Source organism: Mchenga conophoros, linkage group LG4 (assembly GCF_057382185.1).
Source record: "Mchenga conophoros isolate Kocher_MC1m ecotype Shallow Benthic linkage group LG4, M_conophoros_male_GT1.1, whole genome shotgun sequence".
NCBI lineage: Eukaryota > Metazoa > Chordata > Actinopteri > Cichliformes > Cichlidae > Mchenga > Mchenga conophoros.
Genome location: NC_140529.1, coordinates 8,678,891 through 8,703,958, shown reverse-complemented (window position 1 = coordinate 8,703,958; position 25,068 = coordinate 8,678,891). Strand labels below are relative to the sequence as shown.

Below are 25,068 nucleotides of genomic sequence, written 5' to 3'. Positions count from 1 at the left end.
TCATGCCCTGAAGGACGGGGCTGTGGCTCCCCACACCCTCTAGCAGATCGTTACATGAAAGAACCTTTTAAATACAAGCGCGTCCATGCTCACAGGTGTACACACTGTGCGCTGTCGACCTTATGTGCTCCACAATAATGTTTAATATTTAGTATTTACTGTTATATTCACATAGATCATCGTGATGTTGTTTATTATGTTGCTCTTTTTTTTCTTCTGCTTGTTTTCTCTTTTTTCTTTCTCAGCAGGTGATCCAGGTGATTGATATATGTATTTTTTGTCTACTTATTTTGTTTGTTTTTGTTGTTTGCCCTTTATCCCCTTCCCTCTTCCCCGCTGTTTTTCTTTCCCCCTTTCTTTCTCCCCTTTCTTTTCCCCAGTCAAATCTGTCCTGTATTTAGCAAGTGAAAATAAAATAAAATAAAGAATAAAAGGTGAATCAAATAGACCATTACGGCAAGGCTGGGATGGTCCATTTGGCAAAGTAAATCCGTTGGGCATCTTTCTTTGTCTTTAGACAATAATTCTGATGACAAAAGAGCCAAATGGGACAGGCCAAAAATAAAAAATAAGGTTAACAAATGTACTAAAAAACACTACACACAAACAAAGTTAGAGATTCATTTTACTTTTAGCATCAGTCAACTTTGTAAACATATTTTTACAGATATCACAATAATAATTTTCTAAAACCACCATAACTGCAAAGTGAAAAACCTTGTTTCACAGAGAAAAACAAAACATGTACAAGACATTACACAAAGTCATATAAGCACTGTCAGTATAACATAATAATGCAATAGTGCACAGCAAATCACTGGAGTTAAATATTCTGGAGTTAGGCATAAAAGTGCGCAAGAGTTACATTCCGGGAGTTTATTTTTCACCTTATACTACAGTCAGTGTTGGGGAGTACTCTAAAGCGGTGTAATATTTAGGTGTTCATTCACTGGGTGCTAAGGAGTCTAATTCAACACATTGCTGGTGTTGTTTGTCTGTCGACCGTTACAGCGCCTATCTGTGTTTCTTTCTTGGACTCCGACATGTAGGAGGTAAAAATACTTTATTTACTTTGGAATTTTCTGTGAGTGTAGTGATGTTATTTATATATATATATATTCAGTTACATGGATGCACAAGTAAAATATAAAGTTAACTAACTAGCACTACATGTGTTTTCTGTATGTTATGCTGATTTGGAGATAGCAGCTAGGCTAATGCTAGTCAAAAGTTAGCTAACTTACTTATCTTACTGTATTTTAAGATACACATTTCACGTTGTCAATGAAAACGTTTATTTCTATTTCTTAATTTTAACACCAACGTTTAATTTAACGTTAGCTAACTACAGTAATATTCTGTTTAGACTCATGGTAATGGCCGTATTTAACCAAAGAGAGGTGCAGCCTGCACTGATGAGATGTTGAGGTACCATTAACATCAGTTAGTTAGTCCTGCTGCACACTGAGACATGCACACAACCCTGTCTCCAGAACTGTAAAGACAAGGACACAGCAAACATGCAGTCACATTGTCTGCTAAACCAGCCTAGCTAAATAGATTTTAAGCAATATTTAGTGTGGACAGGCTAACTCAATGTAAGACAGTGTTCGTTGATTAAGTTATACACAGTTTACATAGAGTTACCATAAACAACCTCTTCTTCTTGTGTTGTGTTTCATAGTAGTAAAGGTATTTTTTTCCGTAGGTGGCCAAGATGTTGATAAAAGTAAAACACAGAGAGACAAAGAAATATGCAAAATTGGAAGAAGTCAGCTTCACAGATTTTGTGAGAGCAGGTAAGTTATGGTTTGTACTAAGTCATTAAAGAAGAAATGATAATGTTGTTATTAACTAAGTGATGATTTTACTTCAGTGCAGCAGAAGTTTCTCATACCAGAAAATGCAGCACTGAAAGTCACGGATGAGCAGGGTATAGAGGTGGATGAGGATATCTTTCCTGAACTTGCAGCAGTCAAAGAGGTGTGTTTTGTCATCTATACAGCTGAAGGTAAGTAAATATATGCTCTGATAGATTTTGAAGGATTTGATTTGTACAGTTACTCTTAAATAAACATTTTTAATTTGTCTAATATCCTGTGGTAACAATCACAAAATGCTGTTTTCATGGCTCAACAGTAAGTTGGATTTATCACATGCATTTCAGACATCCTGGAAACACAATCATCCAAGAAGCTGCGTGACTGCTCAGACCTAACACACTATGTGACACTCACACCTTGTGGTATGTAAATTGTATATTACCATAATAAAATACAAAATAACCATCTGTTCTCCTGGGAGAAAGTATAATTTAATCAAACCGTGCAATTTACTGGCCCTGTGTGCATAAATGGTATCTTTGTTGTGTTGTGTTTTTGATTGTATATACCTTGTATTCTAATATTTTTATTTGTCACCCTCAGATTTGACTGTCCTGAAGCAACATGTGGAAGAGCCCTCCTCTCCAAGTCTAACAGATACATTGTCTGTCTCAACCACCAGCAGTCAGAGCAGTGACACAAGTGATGCCGGACTTCAAATGGTTCAGCCTCTATTGGACAGCATACATGAAAGAAATGTAGATACAGTACTTAATTGACTTATACTTGACTCTTTAGTTGCCATTACTTGAAAAAGCTTAAACACGAAGATAAAACAGATTAGAGAAAAATAATTTAATATAGTATTTCATGTAGTTTGCTCTGCAACTGTAGTGTGTAATAAGACTTGCTCTCTCTCTCTCTCGCTCTCTCTCTGTTTTTGTTATGCATGTTAACCATGAAACGTGTTTCCATGATCAGTGTCCTGCTTTTCAGGTAAATGAAACCATTTTTAAGAAGATACTGGTCCTAGAAAGGGAGAAAGTAAGACATTTCAAATGTTTTGATGCCCAAATGTCATATGGGTGTGATTCACAATTTTATGTTCTGTGAGAGAGTTGCATTACTTAATTTGTTGGCTTGATGGAGACTTTACAGAGTCTTCCTCACGTTAACACTGCATTACAAGAAATGCTTATTCTGTAGTCATTTTTTTCCTTTAATTCTGTTTTTTTTTTTCTTTTCGCCCAATGTTAGGCCTTTCTGACCTCAACTGTTTAGCTGCCAATAATGGTGGATATTATGCTATTACAGTACTGTTACACAGAATGTATGTTAATCCATGCAGCATTCATATTTGAATATGTTATTTTTGATAAATAAAATCCATACATTCATAATAATCACTATTGTGTTTTTGTAGTAATTTGCACCAAAAACCTAAAACTTTTTTCAATTGATGAGTAACACTACAAAAGAGTTAATATCAAACTTAACTCTAGTTATGAGTTAAATTTTACTCTATATGGTAGTAGAAATTTCACTCCGTGAGAGTTTAGTTTTAACTCCTATAAAGAGTTGAAAAATCAACTCCCGGAAAAGAGTTACTCTAACTCTGCACTAGAGTTCATTCGATGGTCACGCATGTACACTCAAATGTAGTTAATCTGAACTCCCTGAGAGTTTATTCCAAGGACCAGAATTTGCTGTGTGTCATTGCATTTCATTCCTCTGTGGACATGTGAAGTTGCTACATTGAGCCACAAAACATTTACTGTTTAAACCCTGAATTGTTGGATTCTTGAACCCTTTCAATCCCCCTGCTTGGTGCCTCACGGCGGTTGTGATTGCTAAAACAAAAAGACGCATAATAAGCACTTCAAAACCGTCGTAGGATCAGGTTTAGGCTTGAGCTGCTTCCTGTTTGTCACCTTTGTCCCTCCTTTTCAGAACTCTAGTAAAGTGTTGAACATCTGAAGCCAGTGACCATAGCTGGAATGAAAACAGACCTCAGAGGGTTAGAAGCGCTCTTTTTTTTCAATGTCATCAAATGTTTACTCATCAGAGATGATTAGATCAATGGGATTTTCTCTCTAGGTTTGTGCTTAATGTGCTCAAAAAGAAGTCATGCCCCAAATTTGATTGCATCTGTTTTTCTTTTAATAAAATATAAATTTCTTACAAAAACACAATATAAAAAGTTAAATCTGGTGAAATCTGTTCAATTCAAATTTACTTGATTGTTATAGATTCAGTTTATATCAAACATATCAGTTGCATTTTACACAAAATTACTGCAAAAGAATCTTTTATGAGTGTACAATGTAAAACACATTTAGGTCACTGTTGTTGTGAAGCAGCACTTTATGAATAAAACTGAACTGAACTGGATGCTGCAGGTCAGGCCTGTTAGCTGTCAGAGGGCAGGTTTACACGTACTTCTGAGCTGAAGGTTCACAGGTTGACATTTAACTCATACTGGATATTAAAAGGTTGTTTTCATGCAAGTGATGGGGCAGAATCCACCGTTTTTTGTGCAAGAACGTGTGTTACGAATCTGAACACAAAGCTGCACTAGTCTCACTAGTATTAAGCTCCCCACAGAGAACAGCACTTTAGAGCAGTTGTTGGGATAAGTGAACATGGGGGGACCTCTAGTGTCTCCTCTACAAAATTATATTGAAATAACAGCAATGAGGACTTAGCCCTTGTATGCCTCTCTTGTCAGCAAGGTAACGCAAAAACTACAATTTAATGAACTGTTCAATTTGGTGTGTATCTGGAGTCTCCTCTCAAAAAAAAAGTGGGGTACCGGCCTTGAGATTTGTGTATGCACTCTCACAGTGCCCTCTGAGGTAATTCAGTAATCGAGAAATAAAATAAAGCTGGTGTGATGCATGACGTGTGAATTTTAACGGATAACGCATAATACTGGAAACAATGAAGACAGAAAGTCTATATAGGGAGAAAAGAGGGAGAAGGAAGAATTGACAAGGGAAAAGAAGGAAAAAAGACAAAGAGGATGACAGGAAAAGAAATGAGATGAAGCAGAATATTAAAGGGAAAAGAAAGAAAATGAAGGAACAAGAAGAACAAACATGATGAAAAGAGAATGAGAAGAAGGAGAGAAAGAAAGAAAATAAAAAATATCATAATAATCTAATACAGGAAAATTAACTACAAGGAAACAGAGAAAAGGAAGGGAAGGAAAGGTTGAGAGAAAAAAATGAAGAATAATCCCAGAAGGACAGAAAGAAGATGAAAAGAAAGAGAATAAGAGGATGGCGGATGGAAGAAAGAAAACAAAACAGAAGACTAAGATGATGAATGGATAGATTGGGGTGGGATGATGAGAAATTAAAAGAGGACAAACATTGTTTATGTACTTTTTCTCATGCATGGGGGAAGATGTGTCCACCATCTAAATGCTCACCGGGACGCCATCTGAAGCCTTGATGTGTCGGCGGATGACAGCCTTGGCTATTTCCCTGAGGAGAGTGTCCTTGCTGTACTTCATGTTCGCTTTCACCGTCTCCAACAAAAACTCGATTTTCTGCTGGCTGAATGGAAGCTGGAAGGTGGAGAACTCCTTCATCTTTGCTTTGAACTCGTTCTCATCTGGACCAGAAGAGAATTGCTGATGATCATGGCTGACATTATGTGATGTTTTTTTCCTTTTCTCTATGTGTGGTGTGTGTTTGATGAACCTTTGCAGTTCTGCCTGTTGAAGAGTGGCATGTAAAGGATGGTGGGCTCCTTCTTTTTCCCCTTGAAAACATAGCAGGGCCTTGGCCAGTCTTTCTCCTTCAGGAATTTCTCCTCTAACTTTGGGAAAGGTTTCTTCAGTTTGGCTGCATAGTCTCTGGCGAGAATCAGAGTCTGTGTGGAGAATTTCACATTAGTTTTTCCTGAAGCTGTGTGGATACATTTACGTGACATATCACATATGCTCGCACCTTACCCTGAAGGTTTCGTCAGCTCCGTATTCCAGAGCAATAAGGAGGTCAGTGTCTCTCTTTTCTCCCAAGAAGGGGGGGTAGGGCATGTTTATCATCACACCAGCATCTATGAGCTGCAGAAACTCTTTAACTCTAATGCATGATGGCACTCTGACATCTTCCAAAAAACATAAATAACAATATATCATTCAGTTCCCAGTTTTTATCATCTATCAAGCAAAACATAGTACTCTAAAAAATAAATGTATGGTAAAGTTTAAGAACATCAGTCTACCTGGGTATTGGTAGAGGAAGTTTTCAGTTTTGCCCCATTCCAGTTTTTTAATCTGTGTGATGAGTGTTTGTATAAACCAAGAAACTGGGGAAACAAACCAAGCAACATAATGAAGAACTGAAAGCTGCAACTTGCTATCTGCATTTAATACATGCACCACATATGTGACAATCGTGCTCATTTGGAGTCATTTTCTGGTTGTCAGATGGTCATGATCATATCGTAACATCACTCCTGCTTTTGAGCTGCACCGTGGACAACAACAGAGCTCAGGGTATCAACCACACTGCTTATCTCACACCATCTTCTTGAACTAGCCTACCAGAAAGCCAACACAGATTTGTCCTTGGAAAAGTGGGATAAAACAAACTGTAATGTGACCATGGAACAAAAGACACAAACCCATTAACCACAGGTCCTCACAGACCGACTGGATGGTTTCACCATACCAAGCAAGCACACTCATTTGCAGAATTCCTCATTCAAAAACCTGCAGACCAGTTTCTATTTATCATACGTGTATTATGATATAAGTACATATATCTGTGAAGGTTCTCGGTCATCTGGGTCATAAGTCTAAGGAGCTTGGAAAGCAAAGCGTCTGGACTTTAAGTTTCCTTAAAGATGTTTCACCTCTCATCAGAGAAGTGAAGCACAACATAGAAGAGCCTCTTTGATGGGACAAGACTCGGCTGTCCATCTGCATCTAAAGGTCAAAGGTTCGAGGATGCCAATGTTCACATTTTGGACAGAGAAGACAGACGGTTTGAAAGAGGGCTGAAAGAGGCAATCGATGTCCAGTGTGAACGACCATCTTTGAACAGAGATGGTGGTTTATGACACTAACTGTCTGCCATCGATAATCCAGTTTTGAGATCCTTCCCAGATGCCTTACTCACATCCTGGGCCTTCTGCCCTCAGGAAATCACATGATAGGGTTGGTCAAGGTTTCACAATGGGCCCACCTGAAACCTTGGCTGATTGTGACCTACACCCGTTTTCACACTTTGGCTCGTGTGATTAGGTAGCGGATCAATAAGGGGTCCATGACCCTCTTGGGGACACTCCCACAGGGTTTAAATCTGGGACTCTTCACCAGTTGCTCTTAGAACTGAAGAAGTTCTCGGATGAGAGGTGAAATGTCTTCAAGAAAGCTTAAAGAAGTCCAGATGTTTCTTTCAAAGCTCCTTAGAATATAACTACGTAGTTTCATAGTGGTGACAGTGTTTGAATCTTTTACCAAAACACAAACTACTCACTCATCAGCACTCCATCTTTTGAGCCTCGTACTCTTCTCTTTTTTTTTTTTTGCTTTGCCATCCTAAACATAATTTATAATTCTGCTGCTACATATGCTGAAAAATAAATAGTTACATTTTGTGACAGGCAGTGAGGTCAGGAAATACCCAGCATGCCCCTCTGCCATCACACATTTTAAAGATATTTGAGACTTGTTTAGCCTCTGACCACACATGATAGAAAATGATTATTACAGTAAATATGTCAATTTACGACACAACAACAGCATACAAACCATTGTAATATCAATGCCTGATGAAAATCGGTGTGAATTTGATAGCAGTGTGACTGATTCAGGACATGCAATGTCCCAATGGTATTGATTACATCATATACCTAAAATGCTGACCATTTATACACCATACCACACTTTCTGACCATTGCAGGCAGACAATGTACTGCCAAGACGCTTTCAGTGAACTGCATGGAGCTGTCAGAGTCAATGCATGTCACAGCAGGGGCTCAGTTTTGTATTGGATTTTGACTCGTTTGGATATGTGACTCATAAATGTTCTGTTTTAGTTCCTTACATAAGCTCTCATTCATTTTTTGTTGCACAGGCACATTTTACAATCATTAATGTGCCAGCTTCTGACTGTTTTTTAAAGAAAGTAAGAAGTATATTGTATCTTTAACTCTGGATTTGGTAAAAGACCAAAAACAGATGGAAATGCTATATACATAAAACTGAATTGAATTAAAGTAATAGTCACAGCAGACATTGTGCCCATACCGTCTCACTCTCAGCTTTCTTTCTGCTAAAACTGTGTTGATCAACAATAACAAACTTTATATTACTGACCGTAATATCTGGCTGGTCCTTCATCCATATTCTGACTCCACGACTGTAAGGAGGCCACAGTTTTCTGACACCAGTCCTTAAAGATCACATTATGCAGTTCTAAGAGCTTCATCTCAGATGATGCAGTGTAGTTTATTTTGATGCCCTCTAAAAAATAAGATCATATGTTCACTTTTAGATGAATCGTTTTCACATTAACAGTCAGTATTAACTGAAGCAAACAGTAAAGTGTTTTCTGGACGTCTGTAGATCAGGAGTCTGTTGTTATCACTTGTAATGAGTCCAAAAACTGCAATGGTGGTACTGGTACAATAAAACAGCTTTCAGGTGTTTATCCATCGCTTTTTGTCATAGCTGAAGTTGTCTTGTGGCACATATTATTTGGGCAAACACCAGCAATATAGATGTTTTGGGTTTGTTGTTGACTCTTTAAATTAAATTAATTCAATTTAAATTTAATTTGATCTGGACTGATTTTATGGCACCGGCCAAACTTAATATACTTGTGATAAAACACTGTTTACAGGTTGCTCATGATATTCATATGAAGTGCACACTCAGGATATAACCTCTAAAACATAAACTCGGATTAAAATAATTTCAAATGGAATAAAAAAGCTAGGGTGACCAGAAGGTCCTGGGTTCGAATCCACACTTTCTATGGTCTTACTATGTCTGTGTGGACACTCTCTGGGTACGACGGCTTCCTCCTACAGTCCAAAGACACGCATGGGGTGCACCGGCGATTCTAAAGAAACTCGAGGTGTGAATGTGAACGTGAATAGTTGTCTGTCTCCGTGACCTGCCACACAACTCTGAATTGGATAAAGGAAAGAAAATGGATGGATGATCCAGTTATAGTAACATGTAATGACTGTACCTTTAGTCCAGAGAAACTCCAACGGGTTGTTTTCATCAGTAGCTTCCTTCCCCACTAGAACTGAGCACACACAAACAGTTGTTTAGTTCTACTGTCGCATATTAAATGCATTTAGCAAATGCTTTCTCATAACAAGACACATTCAGATTTCTACCTTTTAACCAGTCAAGAATATAGGTCACCACACTCTCATCGTCTGCTAAAGCACTCCCCACTAAGCCTGCAGAACAGACCAGACACACAAAGGAGACACACTGTGAAAACATTAATATTAATAATAAAAATAGAACAATATACCTATGAGGAAAACTGTAAATAAAAATAATATTAGGGCAAGGGAATAGTGGAAGACGGAGGTTCTTGGCACTGTACAGCAGTCTGAGGACAGGATTTTGCACGATCCAGTATCATCACATGAGCAGTGCAGTTGTATACAGGTACAGATATTCCTGAGGCTCCACAGAGAGCCACACGCAGGTACCTGCATCACACTGACAAGCATCTACTTGTCAGTAGATCTGACAAGTAGATCTAAAAGCATCTTGCATGACCTCTTAACAGCAATAACAAATGTTCATTTAATTATTATTTGATCTCTATTTGAACTGTAAATAACAAAATACATGAATTTAGTGTTTGTTGGCCAAGTGTATTTTGTCTGAGGTTTAAAGTGACAGCTGGTGACCTTTGCAACAATGCTCATGACACAAGATAAAAGTTATTATTATTATTACATTCCTTTGTTTGACGGAGTTGGTGTTTCTAGCAGACAAAGAGATGGATGCACCTTGCAGCGTGACCATGTCTAGTTCTGGCCCTTTGACGTCAGAACCAGCTCCATGAATTCTGCTGCCCAGGTTTGGAGTGTTAATGAAGAGACCCAGATCTATGAAGCCAGCCTGATGAGGAGTCATCTCAAACCATTTGCCTGAGACAAACACAGAAAAACAGAAGCAAAAAGACTGAGTCAGTGACTCAAAGAAGAGCAATATACACATGAATAACATTTGGAGACGTATGTTTGCGTAATTGTTTGTTTTTAGTACCTTTTTCAGAATCATGTTGCAAGCAGTTTTTGTTCACTGTGCTATAAATGGGATAAGGATTGGTGATGCTTGTGCCATCCTCAGAAAGACTTCGGACATCCAACTGACAAAAACAACGAACCAGATAAATAAGTAAATAAATAAACCGTCAACACTAAACTGAGATAAATGAAATAAATATAAAATTAAGACCGGGATGGATCATGTGCTTTAGGAACATAAATTATGAAAACTAACAAGACCTCTCTTATTTGCAGTCTGATAAAACCTTATTGAATTCTTACGTGATATTGCATTTTTCTTGCTGTAACTGCCTAATAACCTAACAATGACCTGAGAGCAATCCACACCAGCTGCATTGCAGAGCATTGCGTCACTTCATACGCATCAGTGATTGCCCCCAGAATGCATTGAACAGACAGAAGAATCAGGAATGACACAGTGGAAAGGATGCAGTAGTATGTATGTCACATGGAGCATGTGATAACATGGTCACAAAGTGAAGATGGGCTTTTTAGCTGGAAAATCACCCTGGACCAGCAGCGGAACTACCTGCTGAACTGGATTCCATCTCACCCGTCACTCCTACTCATTCTTTTTTCCCATGATGATTTTTTTAATGTTAGAAAAGGTTGATTCTGGTTTAGGCTCATACTGACGTTTTGCTCTTCATCTGTTCATCTGTAGAATTTAATTATGGTAATCAAATTATACCAGAGAGGATTTTAGAAGGAAGTCGGTGCATTTTAGGTCATCAGGTGTGTCTTCTGGAATTCTGCTGTAATCTTACTTCCCTGATTTGCATTTGTGTAGCTCGCAGCATTACCCTATACCAGAGGTGGGACCAAGTCATTGTTTTGCAAGTCTCAAGTAAGTCTCAAGTCTTTATCCTCAAGTCTCAAGTCAAGTCTCAAGTAATGTCAGGCAAGTCAGAGTCGAGTCTCAAGTCACTGGTGTAAAAGTCCGAGTCAAGTCACAAGTCTGAAACTTTGAATTTCAAGTCCTTTCGAGTCTTTAAAAAAAAAAAAGAAAAAATAATGTTGCAGTTATGCTAAATGTAAATATTAGACCATGTAATTTTAAAATCTGTGTTTTTCTCAACACATGACAAAATAGTGAACTTAGAAAATATACACAAATTGTGAAATTGCACCTCTATAAAATGCAGCTCAATTAAACCTAGCTCCAAGAATAATTTTCACCGACAGTTCTGAGATAAGCTGCATGTTATTCTTGGATGCGGTTGTAGGACCAGCTTTAAAATCGCATGACAAAAATATCATACACATTAAAAAAAACTGTATCACCAACGTAGCCTGGACAACATTTGCTAGTTAGATGAAGTCAGCTATCTCATCTTAGCATATTTATATGCATATTTATAATCATACGGTTCTTGGAGTGAGTGCATACACTCATGAAGTTTAGTAACTTCCGGTCACTGCAACAAGTCCGGGTACAGTTTACCGACGGATGGGTACAGGACCTTGAAATGCACCGTGTAGAACGAAAGACCATCGTACGTATCATAAGTTTACCAGTCTCACAAATTGTCGTCATAAATACACATTTGTTAACCGTTTATTAATAGGACCTTTGAGCTCAAGGGTAATTAATTAGTAGTGGAAATAATTTCTGGTAGCATCACAGAAATGTAGCAGTGACAATAATATTGTATGCTGTAATCGTACTGGGCAATTAGTGATACAAAAAACCTGTTTTATCCTGTGAATAAAAGTATATGTTTTTGTCAATGTACCATAATAACAGAAGCGAAACACAATATTGTGTCAGGACAATTCACTATTTATGCACAATAAACACAGGAGCATAGCGCGACAATTTCTGTTCAGCGCCAGACTTGCTTGTAACCTATATCACTAATTATGTTATGAAAATGACGTATTAACTACTAAAAAATACTGACCTTCGTGTAAATGCTTGGAGCAGACTAACCTGTGAGCTGGAGTGTTCTGGGACGTTATATTTGATCTTTGAATGGCTGCGATCCAGGCCATCCGTCGCGTCTTTGTTACTTCGGAAACATGGCTCGAACAATTTCTCTTCAACGACGTAATCCGATAACAACCGATCTCTTTACCCGTCGGCTTCCCGTGGCTGTCATGCGACCGGCTATTGCAGTTAATAATACAACGGCTTCTTGACATTTTTGTGTTTCTTTTTATCGCTGTGTGACTGATTTCAATTGAAAGCCTGCGTGCGCTACTACCGCTTGCCACGAGTTCCCAGAATCCTTTGCGGTTCTACCCGTGAATGACGTCACATTTTCAATCTCTATATAATATGCATGTTAAATTTTATATTTGGGGTGAAATATCAAGTCTTTTCAAGTAAACCGGTTCAAGTCCAATTCAAGTCCCAAGTCATTGGTGTAAAAGTCCAAGTCAAGTCACAAGTCTTAGAACATTTTTTCAAGTCAAGTCTAAAGTCATAAAATTAATGACTCGAGTCTGACTCGAGTCCAAGTCATGTGACTCGAGTCCACACCTCTGCCCTATACAGCGTAAAGTCTCTGCTTCTCCTGAAGCTTAATTTAGACTTCTGTGTTAAATCTATGATGTAACCTAAGGGCAAGTTATAACAATATTTATGTCTTTTTTAAAGCATCATAATAAAGTGTATTCTTATCATGTTGTGATAGAGCGAGTACACTGACACCTGGTGGTTTAGCGCAGACTTTTAGTATGCTGTATGGAGACACAAGCCTTTCTGTCATTATTAGCATAATGTTTGCATTCATTCATTTATTCAGTTCACAGGCATCCTGCAGTGTGAAGCCACATTACCGTGTTTCTGGATTTCCAGAATAAAATGAGTCCAGTTGAGTTCTTTTGGCCTTACCTGTTTCATGATGAAACCAGAGGTTAAGACCCCCCAGATGTCAGTGAGAGAGAAGTGACCATCTTTTGCCCTCTTGGCCAAAAAGATCAGAACATCCGTAAACCCAATCCCAGGCTTCGACAGCCTGGACACAGCATTGTCCATGTTGGTGCTCCACTGGTGGTCACTGTATAAGGTGGCCATGGACCTGAGGGAAACAGTCAGACCACAAAATACTCAGCCCACGCACATTATAATGAACTATTCAGCCTTCTAGCTAGTAAAGTCTAGCTAACCAGTTATGTATAGCGTGACTCTGTCTGTACTTGTTTACCAGGCAGACCCAGAAACTCCTCCCAGGTAGAGCACAGTGTCCAGCAAACCATCTTTTTCCATCTGAAAGAGGGATCCCATCAGACCCACAGCTGCTCTCTGACCTCCGCCTGACCCCAACAGTGCAATGTGAGGAACCATATCCTGGTGAAAAGAGAGAGAAAAACAGGTGGGTGATGGAAAAATAAAGTTACCCAGTGGACAGATGAGACAGTCCAATGAGAATGAAGTGCTCTGTTTGGTCCAGATTTCTCTGATTTCTAATGCGCATGTTATCCTATTTAATAATTCCTGGAAATGGCCAAGCAGACAAGTCAAGAGATCTTAAAGTGATCGGAAATTTATGTCATTGTACTCTAGTTTATATATATGCTGTATATATAAAAAAGCTGAAAAGCTGGCTGGCACTGAAAAATAAGCTACTGACAAAGAAAAAGGGAAGGAAGAAAAAAAGACTTATGACTTATGTATTTGAGAGTTTTCTCACCAGTGTACATGTGAGTCCCAGTTTATTGAGTGATTTCTGAACTACTTGTTTCCTCCTCAGGACAAACTCCTGCTCTCCAGCAGATAAGGACTGTGACTGATGTACATACTTCTGCAACACACAAGGAAGTATTACAGGACGCACATAAGAAAACTTTAAGGTTTGGATCTACAACATAAATATTAACTATGTAAAGTGTCATTTTAAATATACACTTTAAAAGATTTGCCATTTAAAAAAACATGACAAAAAACTAGATAAACATGTGTAAAAACATTGAATTTCTCTTTAATGTTTGACTGTTTCTGGATCTTGACTGTTTCATAACGAACATCATGAGTTACACATCCATTAAAAGCCAAACATCATATCTTTCTATCTCATTCTTGGATTCATAATGCAAACACAACAAGAGCACTCAAACCACTCTGTACATGATTAAATATGAAACATCAGGACTCATAAGACCTGCTTCAGAAGACATTTAGCTTCTGTGGACTGAATGATTTTCTTCACCTTGAACTCTGAAAGAGCTGGATTCTTCTGCTGAGGGACTGTCCACAGGTTCCTCCTGTTGTCCACAGGTAGTCCCATAGATCCCATCATCACAATACAAGCACAGAGCAGACCAGTCGCCCGGCTGGTATATCCACACAACATGGCTGGATGTGGACGGAGCAGACTAAAGATTCTCGTCTAGCTCAGAAGTCCTTTTTATGTCCTGCTATCAGGCAACTTCATGGTAAATTAGAACAATGCTGACGTCAAACAGACATATCAGAAAATGATATGGAGGCAGAACAAGTTGTGTATGTTCACATCTAACTGTCCTTCATATCACTCTAACAGTGCGTTTATCTGCAAAGCAAAACATAACTTTTTTTTCTTGTGTTGTAATTTAAATAAAGCCTTTATTTTGTTGGGTAAAGGTTTTGGAGAAAAAAGTTCTTTAACTATTTTACATTTGAATTTATTCAGTCATTTATAGGCCGGGTTCTGCCTCAAGTGGTTATTCAAAGATTTGTATAGCACTTTTGTCAGACAAAGGTTCACTGCTTCAAACTGAGAAAGAAAAAATATATATAGAAACTGTAATTCAAGCTAAATAAAATATAAAAGAAAGTATATGATTATCTAAAAGCCTGGGTAAAAAATAACATCTTTATGTTTTATGATCTAAACATAACATAGCAGAGTGAATAGTTAAAAGGACAGCATTATACAGAGTAGGTGCTACGGCCTGGAAACCATGGTCTCCATGAGTCTTTAGGTGAGTATGAAGCACGACCTGAAGACCTGACACAGTGAGAGGAGGAATATGTCTGCAATATATGTTAGTGCAAGGCTCTGAAAGTGAAGATGCAAATTTTAAAATGTATTCTAAACTTAACTGAGAGCAAATAAAATGGGAGTAATGTGTGAGCTCCTATTAGTCCTGGTTAAAACTGTTGCTGCAGCATTTTGAACAATTTGAAGGAGATTTTAAGATGTTTTCCTAATACAGAAAAAAGAGAATTACAAACACAATAATCTAAATGAGAGGAAATGAAATCATGGATAACCATTTCCTTTACAGCTTAAGACACAACATCTCTCAGTTGAGCAACATTGTTCAGATGGAGAAAAGGAGAATGAGTCAGCTGCTTACTGAACGCACCCAGAGAGACACAACCATCCAGTACAACACAAAGCTTACTAACAGAAAAAAGACAAAAGAACCTAAGGATCCAACACATGCTTTAATCTTCAAACCGTCAGGAGCAATAAGCAGAATCTCAGCTTTTCTTCATTTAACTGCAAAGAATTTACAGCAGGGTAATCTTTAGTACCTCCAAACACGGTAATACAGTAGAAAGGACATGTGCTTTAAAACAGTAACACAGCTGAATATCATCAGCATAAAAAATTTAGGAAATCTTATGAAAACTTGGCAAATATATAGCAAGCAAAGCAGAGGCCCCTAAGGAGCCCCACAGGGGCCGTTTAGAAGTTTGCAGGTAGTGTGTAGATGAGACTTTTAAAACAATGGTTCAACAGGGACATTCTTGAAAAATGTATCAAAGTTATTAGATACGATCGAACAGAATTAAAACTTTTTCGAAACAATGATTTGGGTAAAATATCTGTAGGGCATGACAAAGGTTATCGTTGGTTATCTGCTATGTTCTCCAAAAGAAGCAGAAAAAATAAAGCTTTCCACTATGTTACAAGCCATTAAAAAGAAGGCTAGATGTTGGTGAAACTGCCTGCACATTTTTATTTTCCCTACCAAAATACTGGTATATATGGAGATGTGGGAGTTCAGTTCGATTTATTTACATAGCACCAAATCACAACAATCAAACAACTGCTTTTGACCAAGCACAGCGGGAAGGAAAAACTCCATTTTAACAGGCAGAAACCTCTAGGAGGCTCAGGCATAGCCATTTGCTGAGACTGGTGATGGGAGGAAGACAGGATAGTAGACACACTGTGGAAGACAGACTGAGTTTAATAAAAAAATAATGATTGATTTCAGGGCGGTGTATAAACACATTGTGAGTGAAAAATGTGAGTGAAGAAGAAAAAGTTGACATTTGATTTTACCATAGTATTTCCATATTAGGCAATACTTGTGTAAAAGTCCCACACATGGTAGGAATTAACATTCCTCTGCGTGTTTGGGCTCATTTGACTTCTTGTTCTGCACAGACAAATTTAGCTAGAGGGAAGCTGACAGAAACAAGAAGTTTCCCTGCGGGGTGAATTGAACTTTTTAATTTGAAAAGAAGGTTGGCTTCGCAACATGCAAACAGGACTAACAGGTTTCATGAATGCAGTGGTTTGTCTTTGCTTTGTGAATTCTGTCATTCTTTCACAGGCAGCGGACAACATGGAGGGCAATGTAGCTCTGTCTGAGGTGAGGCATCAATGAGAATAGATTTGAATTGACTATATGTTGCATGGTCTATGTCGTAGTTGAACATCTAAATTATTAAGTTAAAGTGCCATTTAGATCTATTTTGTATTTTTTTAAAAATACAATTCATAACTGTAGTTACTTTACAGACATATGCAGATAATACAAAACATACAAATAATCTGTGATATATTTATATATAAGAAGACTTAAAATAAGGAGCTAGCCTGAAGAATATTAAGTCAACTAGTTATTATTATAGAAATTATGCATTTACAGATGTATATCATTTCTATCCTGGCAAATTTCTATATTGCCTTTTATTAGATTATTCTTATTTCCGTTTATACAGTGTGGATGAACTGAAAGATATTAGCATTCATATATACTATCATAAACATATTCCCTGGGAAATGTGAGGAAAAAGTGAATATGCCTTCTTTATAAGGTTTCATATGATATTACTCTGCTGCAGCATATGAATGTACAATATACAATATGTGTAGCACATTTCAGTGTCTGAGTCAGCTTACCTCTGGGTTGAAGTCAGTGCTTCTCTGTCTTGATTGTTTTTGCAGAGACCTATCCGTCAGTCCCACTCTCTGTGTGCTGGTGAAAAGGAGTATGTTCACAAGAGGAAACAAATAGTTCTGCATTCACTCAACACTCTGGAAATCAACTGTACAGCTGTAAGATAGAAACTGTCTCCTCATCCTTCTGTTTCCCCCCTCCCCTTTCTTTTTTCCCTTTGACTTTAATCTCCAGCTCGACTTACCTCATACATTTTTTTTCACCAAATGTGTGTAGTACTTAAAGTACACTCAACAAAAATATAAATGCAACACCTTTGTTACTGCTCCCATTCCCCATGGGATGGACGTAGAGACCTAAAATTCATTCCAGATACACAATATAACCATCCCTCCCAAACAGTGGTCACAAATCAATCGAAATGTGTGGTAGTGGGCACATCTGCTATATTGAGATAATCCATCCCACCTCACAGGTGTGCCACATCAGGATGCTGATCTGACATCATGAGTAGTGCACAGGTGTACCTCAGACTGCCCACAACAAAAGGCCACCCTGGAATGTGCAGTTTTGTCTCACAGCAAAATGCCACAGATGCCACAAGCAATGAGGGAGCGTGCAATTGGCATGCTGACAGCAGGAATGTCAACCAGATCTGTCGCCCGTGCATTGAATGTTCATTTCTCAACCATAAGCCGTCTCCACAGGCGTTTCAGAGAATATGGCAGCACATCCAACCGGCCTCACAACCGCAGACCTCGTGTAACCACACCAGCCCAGGACCTCCACATCCAGCAGGTTCACCTCCAAGATCGTCTGAGACCAGCCACCCAGACAGCTGCTGGAACAATTGGTTTGCACAACCAAACAATTTCTGCACAAACTGTCAGAAACCGTCTCAGGGACGCTCAACTGCATGCCCGTCGTCCTCATCGGGGTCTTGACCTGACTCCAGCTCGTCGCCGTAACAGACTTGTGTGGGCAAATGCTCACATTCGATGGCGTCTGGCACGTTGGAGAGGTGTGCGCTTCACGGATGAATCATGGTTCACATTGTTCAGGGCAGATGGCAGCTGAGAATGTCCCAGTTCTTGCATGGCCAGCATACTCACCGGACATGTCACCCATTGAGCATGTTCGGGATGTGCTTGACCGGCGTATACGACAGCGTGTACCAGTTCCCACGAATATCCAACAACCTCGCACAGCCATTGAAGTGGAGTGGACCAACATTCCACAGGCCACAATTGACAGACTCCATGCGACGATGTGTTGCACTGCATGAGGCAAATGGTGGTCACACCAGATACTGACCGGTTCTGGGTCCCCAGACCCCCAATAGCGCAAAAAACTGCACATTCCAGGGTGGCCTTTTGTTGTGGGCAGTCTGAGGTACACCTGTGCACTACTCATGATGTCAGATCAGCATCCTGATGTGGCACACCTGTGAGGTGGGATGGATTATCTCAATATAGCAGATGTGCCCACTACCACACATTTGGACTGATTTGTGACCACTGTTTGGGAGGGATGGTTATATTGTGTATCTGGAATGAATTTTAGGTCTCTACGTCCATCCCATGGGGAATGGGAGCAGTAACAAAGGTGTTGCGTTTATATTTTTGTTGAGTGTATATGATAAAGGAAAATACAGTGGGTGATACTGTTGTACTTAAAAGCATGTGATGTCTTTTATAGTAAGGAAAGCAGAGATGATGATGGGAAATGAAGGTGGCTTATTAACAAAACAGCAATATAAATATTAGGTCAACCAGGTGATTTCTCATAAATTCTAATTTGAAAGCATTGGAGCAGCAATGAGAAACCATATGCCAGGCTAGCCAACAAAGCTGCCGACCTCTCAGCTGCACAGCTAAAACGATTGTTAATGGGACCCAGATATGCCCATGAAATTAAGAGATGCTACAGATTCTGAGGGAATTGGAGACAGGAAGATTCAAGCCTGCCTTACAGTCAAGCTAACGTAACTTGGACGTAAGTGAAAAGTTAACACGAGCCAACGATGAGAGAAAGCTTCTGGACAGAACACTTTTTGTAAAGTGATACAAAGAGAGAAACTAATTTATTTTGGTTTTAACTGATAGACATTTTTAGATTTCATTGAGCAAGTACTGCTTGCTTTGCTTTCTCTGACAGGACATCACTGGTTAATAGCCTCTTGTTTTCATTGCAAAGTATAGAAACTGTTATGGGTTTTGGTGCGGAGCTTTGGATCCAGTTTTTTTTGGTTTTCTAACCTTGTGTTTTTGTTCATGTCTTGATGAATTATTATAAGCAGTAGCCGTAATAGTTTGAGCTCCCTTTGTCACGAATCGCCGTGCGGCAGGCAGGAGTAGGACCCAAAATGCAGGACTCACAGGCACGAGGGAATGAACTCAAAACTCAGCTTTATTCGCTGGCAGAACAAATATACAAACTAAACTAAACTGGGAAACCAAGAACTCACAGAGAGACACAGGGAGATCCACACACGGCATGAGGGACGACGTCACACTGAACAGAGGGAGACGCAGACAGAAATACACAGAGGGTTAACGAGGGAAGTGGGAACACACGGGGAACACAGGTGACACTGATAATCATAACGAGACAGGGCGGGGTGAACTGAACACTGACGGGAGAGGTGAAACAGGAAGTACAGGAGGAGAGAGAGCACGAGTAGAACACCAACGTAACAGGCAGGGGAGACATGGAATAAACACGAAAGGGGACGAGGGCTCATAAATACATAGAGGGCACACAGGGGGAAGAGAGAGCACGGGGAGAACTCAGACATAATGGGCAGGGGAAGCATGGAATAAAATACAAACATACAAGGAAACTAAGAACACTGGGCCAACATGGCCCAGGACCATGACACCCTTAGTGTCACCCTGTCTGTTTGTCCTTCTGTCTGGCGGGCACTATTATCATGTTTAGGCCTAATTGTGTCCTCCTGTTTCTGTTCTCAGCTGTTTGAATTTGATATCTGGTTTTCTATCATGTCTTTTTGTGGTGTTTACTTCCTTTTTGTGTAATTATCTTCATCTGTGTTAATAGTCGTCAGTATATTTATAGTTCTGTCATTCACTTTTTTAGGATGTGTTTTTAAGCTGTTTTCTCAGCATGCATTTGTTTTTCAATTTGTTTCTTTGCATTTATGTTAGTTTCCTTCTCTGTTGGATTTGTGGACTTCTCCTGGCAGTCTTGTACAGTACCTTTTGTTGTATTTTATAAATGGGCTTCAAAGGGAGAACAACAACAGAGGAATGAGTGTAGTTTATATATGGGCTTTAAAAAAACAATTGATGTTTTGGTAAATATGACCAAGTAGTTTTCATACTTCAAGCTAATCAAGCTATAACAGAGAACTGAAAAAACCCAACAAAACCAAACAAACAAAAACATAAAGGAAAAACTAAATTTCTTGAAAGCTTTTCTAGCAGACACCCCTGAAGCCTTGATCTTTTATCTCAATGCACAATGAGTCAGGAATATAATTTACATGCCACATTGCAGTAGTCCATAAAGTGGGCCCACATGCAGACAAAATACTGGGGCAGAGTGACAGCTAGATAAATGGAACGCTAAAAACAAGAAATCAGCAGGAAAAAACACCATAAGGCACAGTAATTCAAGGGTGAAAAGACAACAACACTATATACACACCAGGGAGATAATTAGACACAAACAAACTCCATCCATCCATCCATCCATCTTCATCCGCTTATCCGAGGTCGGGTCGCGGGGGTAGCAGCCTAAGCAAAGAGGTCCAGACCTCCCTCTCCCCAGCCACCTCCTCCAGCTTGTCCGGGGGAATACCAAGGCGTTCCCAGGCCAGCCGAGAGATATAATCTCTCCAGCGTGTCCTGGGTCTGCCCCGGGGCCTCCTCCCGGTGGGACATGCCTGGAACACCTCGCCCAGGAGGCGCCCAGGGGGCATCCTTGCCAGATGCCCGAACCACCTCAGCTGGCTCCTTTCGATGTGGAGCAGCAGCTGCTCTACTCTAAGCCCCTCCCGGATGGCCGAACTTCTCACCCTATCTCTAAGGGAGAGGCCAGCCACCCTTCGGAGGAAGCTCATTTCCGCCGCTTGTATCCGCGATCTCGTTCTTTCGGTCACTACCCACAGCTCGTGGCCATAGGTGAGGGTAGGGACGTAGATCGACCGGTAAATTGAGAGCTTCGCTTTTACGCTCAGCTCCCTCTTCACCACGACTGACCGGTGCAGCGTCCGCATTACTGCAGCCGCAGCCCCAATCCGTCTGTCGATCTCCAGCTCCCTTCTCCCATCACTCGCGAACAAGACCCCGAGATACTTGAACTCCTCCACTTGGGGCAGGAACTCATCCCCGACCCGGAGTGGGCACTCCACCCTTTTCCGGCTGAGAACCATGGCCTCAGATTTGGAGGTGCTGATCCTCATTCCCGCTGCGTTACACTCGGCTGCGAACCGCTCCAGTGCGAGCTGGAGGCCCTCACCCGATGAAGCCAACAGAACCACATCATCCGCAAAAATCAGAGATGAGATTCTGAGGCCACCAAAGCGAAAGCCCTCCGCCACTTGGCTGCGCCTAGAAATCCTGTCCATAAAAATTATGAACAGAACCGGAGACAAAGGGCAGCCTTGGCGGAGCCCATCACCCACCGGGAACGAGTCCGACTTATTGCCGGCAATGCGAACCAAGCTCTTGCAACGGTTGTATAGGGATTGAATGGCCCGTAGCAATGGGCCAGACACCCCATACTCGCGCAACACCTCCCACAGGACGCCCCGAGGGACACGGTCGAATGCCTTCTCCAGGTCCACAAAACACATGTAGACTGGTTGGGCAAACTCCCATGCACCCTCAAGTATCCTCGAGAGGACAAAGAGCTGGTCCAGTGTTCCGCGACCAGGACGAAAACCGCATTGTTCCTCCTGTATCCGAGGTTCGACTAGCGGACGAACCCTCCTCTCCAGCACCCTGGCATAGACTTTCCCGGGGAGGCTGAGGAGTGTGATCCCCCTGTAGTTGGAACACACCCTCCGGTCCCCCTTCTTGAAGATGGGGACCACCACCCCGGTCTGCCAGTCCACAGGTACTGCCCCTGATCTCCACGCAACATTGCAGAGACGTGTCAACCAAGACAGCCCTACAACGTCCAGAGCCTTCAGGAACTCGGGGCGGACCTCATCGACACCAGGGGCTCTGCCACCAAGGAGTTGTTTAACTGCCTCAGTGACCTCGCCCCCGGAAATTGGTGGGTCACACCCCTCATCCCCAGACTCTGCTTCCTCCCCGGAAGACGTGTCAGTGGGATTAAGGAGGTCCTCGAAGTATTCCTTCCACCGCCCGACAATTTTCTCAGTCGACGTCAACAGCGCTCCGCCAGCACTATACACAGTGCAGGTAGAGCACCGCTTTCCCCTCCTGAGATGCCTGACGGTTTGCCAGAATCTCTTCGAGGCAGTCCGAAAGTCTTTTTCCATGGCCTCTCCGAACTCCTCCCACACCCGAGTTTTTGCTTCAGCCACTGCCCGAGCCGCATTCCGCTTGGCCTGTCGATACCTGTCGGCTGCCTCCGGAGTCCCACAGGCTAACCAAGCCCGATAGGCCTCCTTCTTCAGCCTGGTGGCTCCCTTCACCTCTGGTGTCCACCATTTGGTTCGGGGATTACCACCACGGCAGGCACCAACCACCTTGCGGCCGCAGCTCAATGCAGCAGCTTCGGCAATGGAGACGCTGAACATGGTCCATTCGGACTCAATGTCCCCAGTCTCCCTCGGAATGCTGTTGAAGCTCTGCCGGAGGTGTGCGTTGAAGATCTCGCGGACTGGGGCCTCTGCTAGACGTTCCCAGCACACCCTCACTACGCGTTTAGGTGCACCAGGTCTGTCCAGCGTCCTCCCCCGCCACCTGATCCAACTCACCACCAGGTGGTGATCAGTTGACAGCTCAGCCCCTCTCTTTACCCGAGTGTCCAGAACATATGGTCGCAGGTCTGGTGATACGATTACAAAATCGATCATCGACCTACGGCCTAGAGCATCCTGGTGCCACGTGCACTTATGGACACTCTTATGTTCGAACAGGGTGTTCGTTATGGCCAAACTGTGATTAGCACAGAAGTCCAATAACAAAGCACCGCTCGGGTTCAGATCAGGGAGGCCGTTCCTCCCAATCACGCCCCTCCAGGTCTCGCTGTCGTTACCCACGTGAGCATTGAAGTCTCCCAGCAGGACAACAGAGTCTCCAGGTGGAGCACCTTCCAGCACCCCCCCCAGGGACTCTAAGAAGGCTGGGTACTCCGAACTGCCACTCGGCGCATAAGCGCAGATGACAGTCAGGACCCGTTCCCCGACCCTAAGGCGCAGGGAACAAACCCTCTCGTCCACCGGGAAAAACCCCAACGTACCGGCAGCAAGCCGAGGGGATATAAGAATACCCACCCCAGCCCGCCGCCTCTCACCAGGGGCAACTCCAGACTGAGACAGAGTCCAGCCCCTCTCCAGGAGACTGGTTCCAGAGCCCAGACAATGCGTAGAGGTGAGCCCAACTATATCTAGCCGGTACCTCTCAACCTCACGCACCAACTCAGGCTCCTTCCCCACCAGAGAGGTGACATTCCATGTCCCTATTGCCAGTCTTGGCAGCCGGGGGTCGGTCCGCCAGGGCCTCCGCTCCTGGCCGCCACCCGGCTCACAATGCACCTGACCCCTATGGCGCCTCCTGCGGGTGGTGGGCCTGCGGGAGGATGGGCCCATGTCTCCTCTTCGGGCTGTGCCCGGCCGGGCCCCATGGACTAAGGCCCGGCCACCAGACGCTCGCCCTCGGGCACCCTCCCCGGGCCTGGCTCCAGGGCGGGGCCCCGGTAACCCTATCCCGGGCATCACAAACAAACTCAATCAAGGCAAAAATGTATGTAAAGAGAGAAAGTCAGAGGAGTAAAACACAGAGAGAAACACAAGAAACAGTATACAGGAAGAAAACAGGATTCAGTTCCCCACATCGTTTTGTTGGCATTAATTAGAGATGCTATTAGGGGATTTTTTTTAAGCAGAGAACCGCTAGCTGTTTTCCTGTTTGGACATTTTATGACAAACTGAGTTACAGACAGATGGCTGTAGCTTCAGATTTACTATAAAGATGTGAAAGGGTTATTAATTGTTGCATCCAAAAACTGCAGTGCAGCTATCAAATAATATCTCTCCTTCATATTTTCATCCAGGACTCAGTTCCCCACATTGCTCTGTTGGCATCAGGTGGGGGTCAGCGAGCAGCTGTGGGTCTGGTGGGTTCCCTCCATCAAATGGAAAAGGAAGGTCTGCTGGACACACTGCTCTACCTAGGAGGAGTTTCGGGGTCTACATGGTATAAACAATGACACAAACATTAAATATAATTCTTTCTTTACCAGAATATATTATAAAATAGTCATTACAGTGGCCAAGTAGAAACAATATATACAGTGTGTATATATATATATATATATATACAGTGCATATACATGCATGTTAATTGATATATGGGATGTTTTTCTGTTTATGTTAATTAGCTTTTGGCTTGATGTAATAAGATTTATATTTCTTTTAGATTATTTTGTGATTACCACCTCCATGCACCTAGCACCCCTTTTTGTACCAGTTAGGGACTAGTTTTAGTATGATTAGTTTTATTGGTTCATTTCTTTGGCTCAGAATGAGCAAAGAGATCCTCAGTTCAATTCAGGATCATTTATTTACTGTCAAATCACAAGCATGTGCTTGTGAAACAGGCTGCAAATGCAACAGAAACCAGCTAAAGAAGTCGTGAAAATATAAAAAGTGAACGAATAATAGTGTTTTATTCTGGTAAAATCACTGATTACAGCAAGACACTAAATCATGGACAGCCTTTTACAAATTTACAGG

The 25,068-nt window shown here is 41.5% G+C and overlaps 3 protein-coding genes across 5 annotated transcripts in view; 2 read left to right on the top strand and 1 right to left on the bottom strand.

Annotated features, from left to right (window-relative positions):
- The first annotated feature begins 59 nt into the window (after window positions 1–59).
- Window positions 60–2,994, top strand: LOC146575494 (uncharacterized). 2 transcript variants are annotated; one of them, XM_085270210.1, is made up of 6 exons: window positions 60–1,052; window positions 1,367–1,428; window positions 1,709–1,799; window positions 1,877–2,011; window positions 2,168–2,245; window positions 2,427–2,994. In XM_085270210.1, the coding sequence occupies exons 3-6, from the start codon at window positions 1,718–1,720 to the stop codon at window positions 2,600–2,602; spliced, it is 471 nt and encodes a 156-aa protein (XP_085126336.1). In that variant the 5' UTR covers window positions 60–1,052; window positions 1,367–1,428; window positions 1,709–1,717; the 3' UTR covers window positions 2,603–2,994. The 2 variants fall into 2 exon arrangements, with proteins under 2 accessions (XP_085126336.1, XP_085126335.1); XM_085270209.1 differs by lacking the exon at window positions 1,367–1,428 and having other exon boundaries at window positions 69–1,052; window positions 2,427–2,992.
- Window positions 2,995–3,445: 451 nt separating this feature from the next.
- Window positions 3,446–17,279, bottom strand: LOC146575493 (cytosolic phospholipase A2 gamma-like). The gene is made up of 15 exons (XM_085270205.1): window positions 17,177–17,279; window positions 14,261–14,479; window positions 13,745–13,855; window positions 13,259–13,401; window positions 12,946–13,132; window positions 10,084–10,186; window positions 9,825–9,965; window positions 9,192–9,257; window positions 9,038–9,097; window positions 8,158–8,304; window positions 6,057–6,140; window positions 5,785–5,939; window positions 5,531–5,702; window positions 5,257–5,441; window positions 3,446–3,815 (listed from the first exon to the last, which is right to left on the bottom strand). Exons 2-15 carry the CDS (start codon window positions 14,402–14,404, stop codon window positions 3,726–3,728), a joined length of 1,788 nt encoding a protein of 595 aa, XP_085126331.1. The 5' UTR covers window positions 14,405–14,479; window positions 17,177–17,279; the 3' UTR covers window positions 3,446–3,725.
- Window positions 16,441–25,068, top strand: part of LOC146575492 (cytosolic phospholipase A2 gamma-like) — a 21,474-nt gene continuing 12,846 nt past the window's right edge. For both annotated transcript variants that reach the window (XM_085270207.1, XM_085270206.1), the window contains exons 1-3: window positions 16,441–16,643; window positions 17,222–17,332; window positions 24,387–24,529. In XM_085270207.1, the coding sequence (XP_085126333.1) occupies window positions 16,530–16,643; window positions 17,222–17,332; window positions 24,387–24,529 (368 nt within the window). In that variant the 5' untranslated portion in view covers window positions 16,441–16,529. The remainder of the gene's footprint in view (window positions 16,644–17,221; window positions 17,333–24,386; window positions 24,530–25,068) is intronic.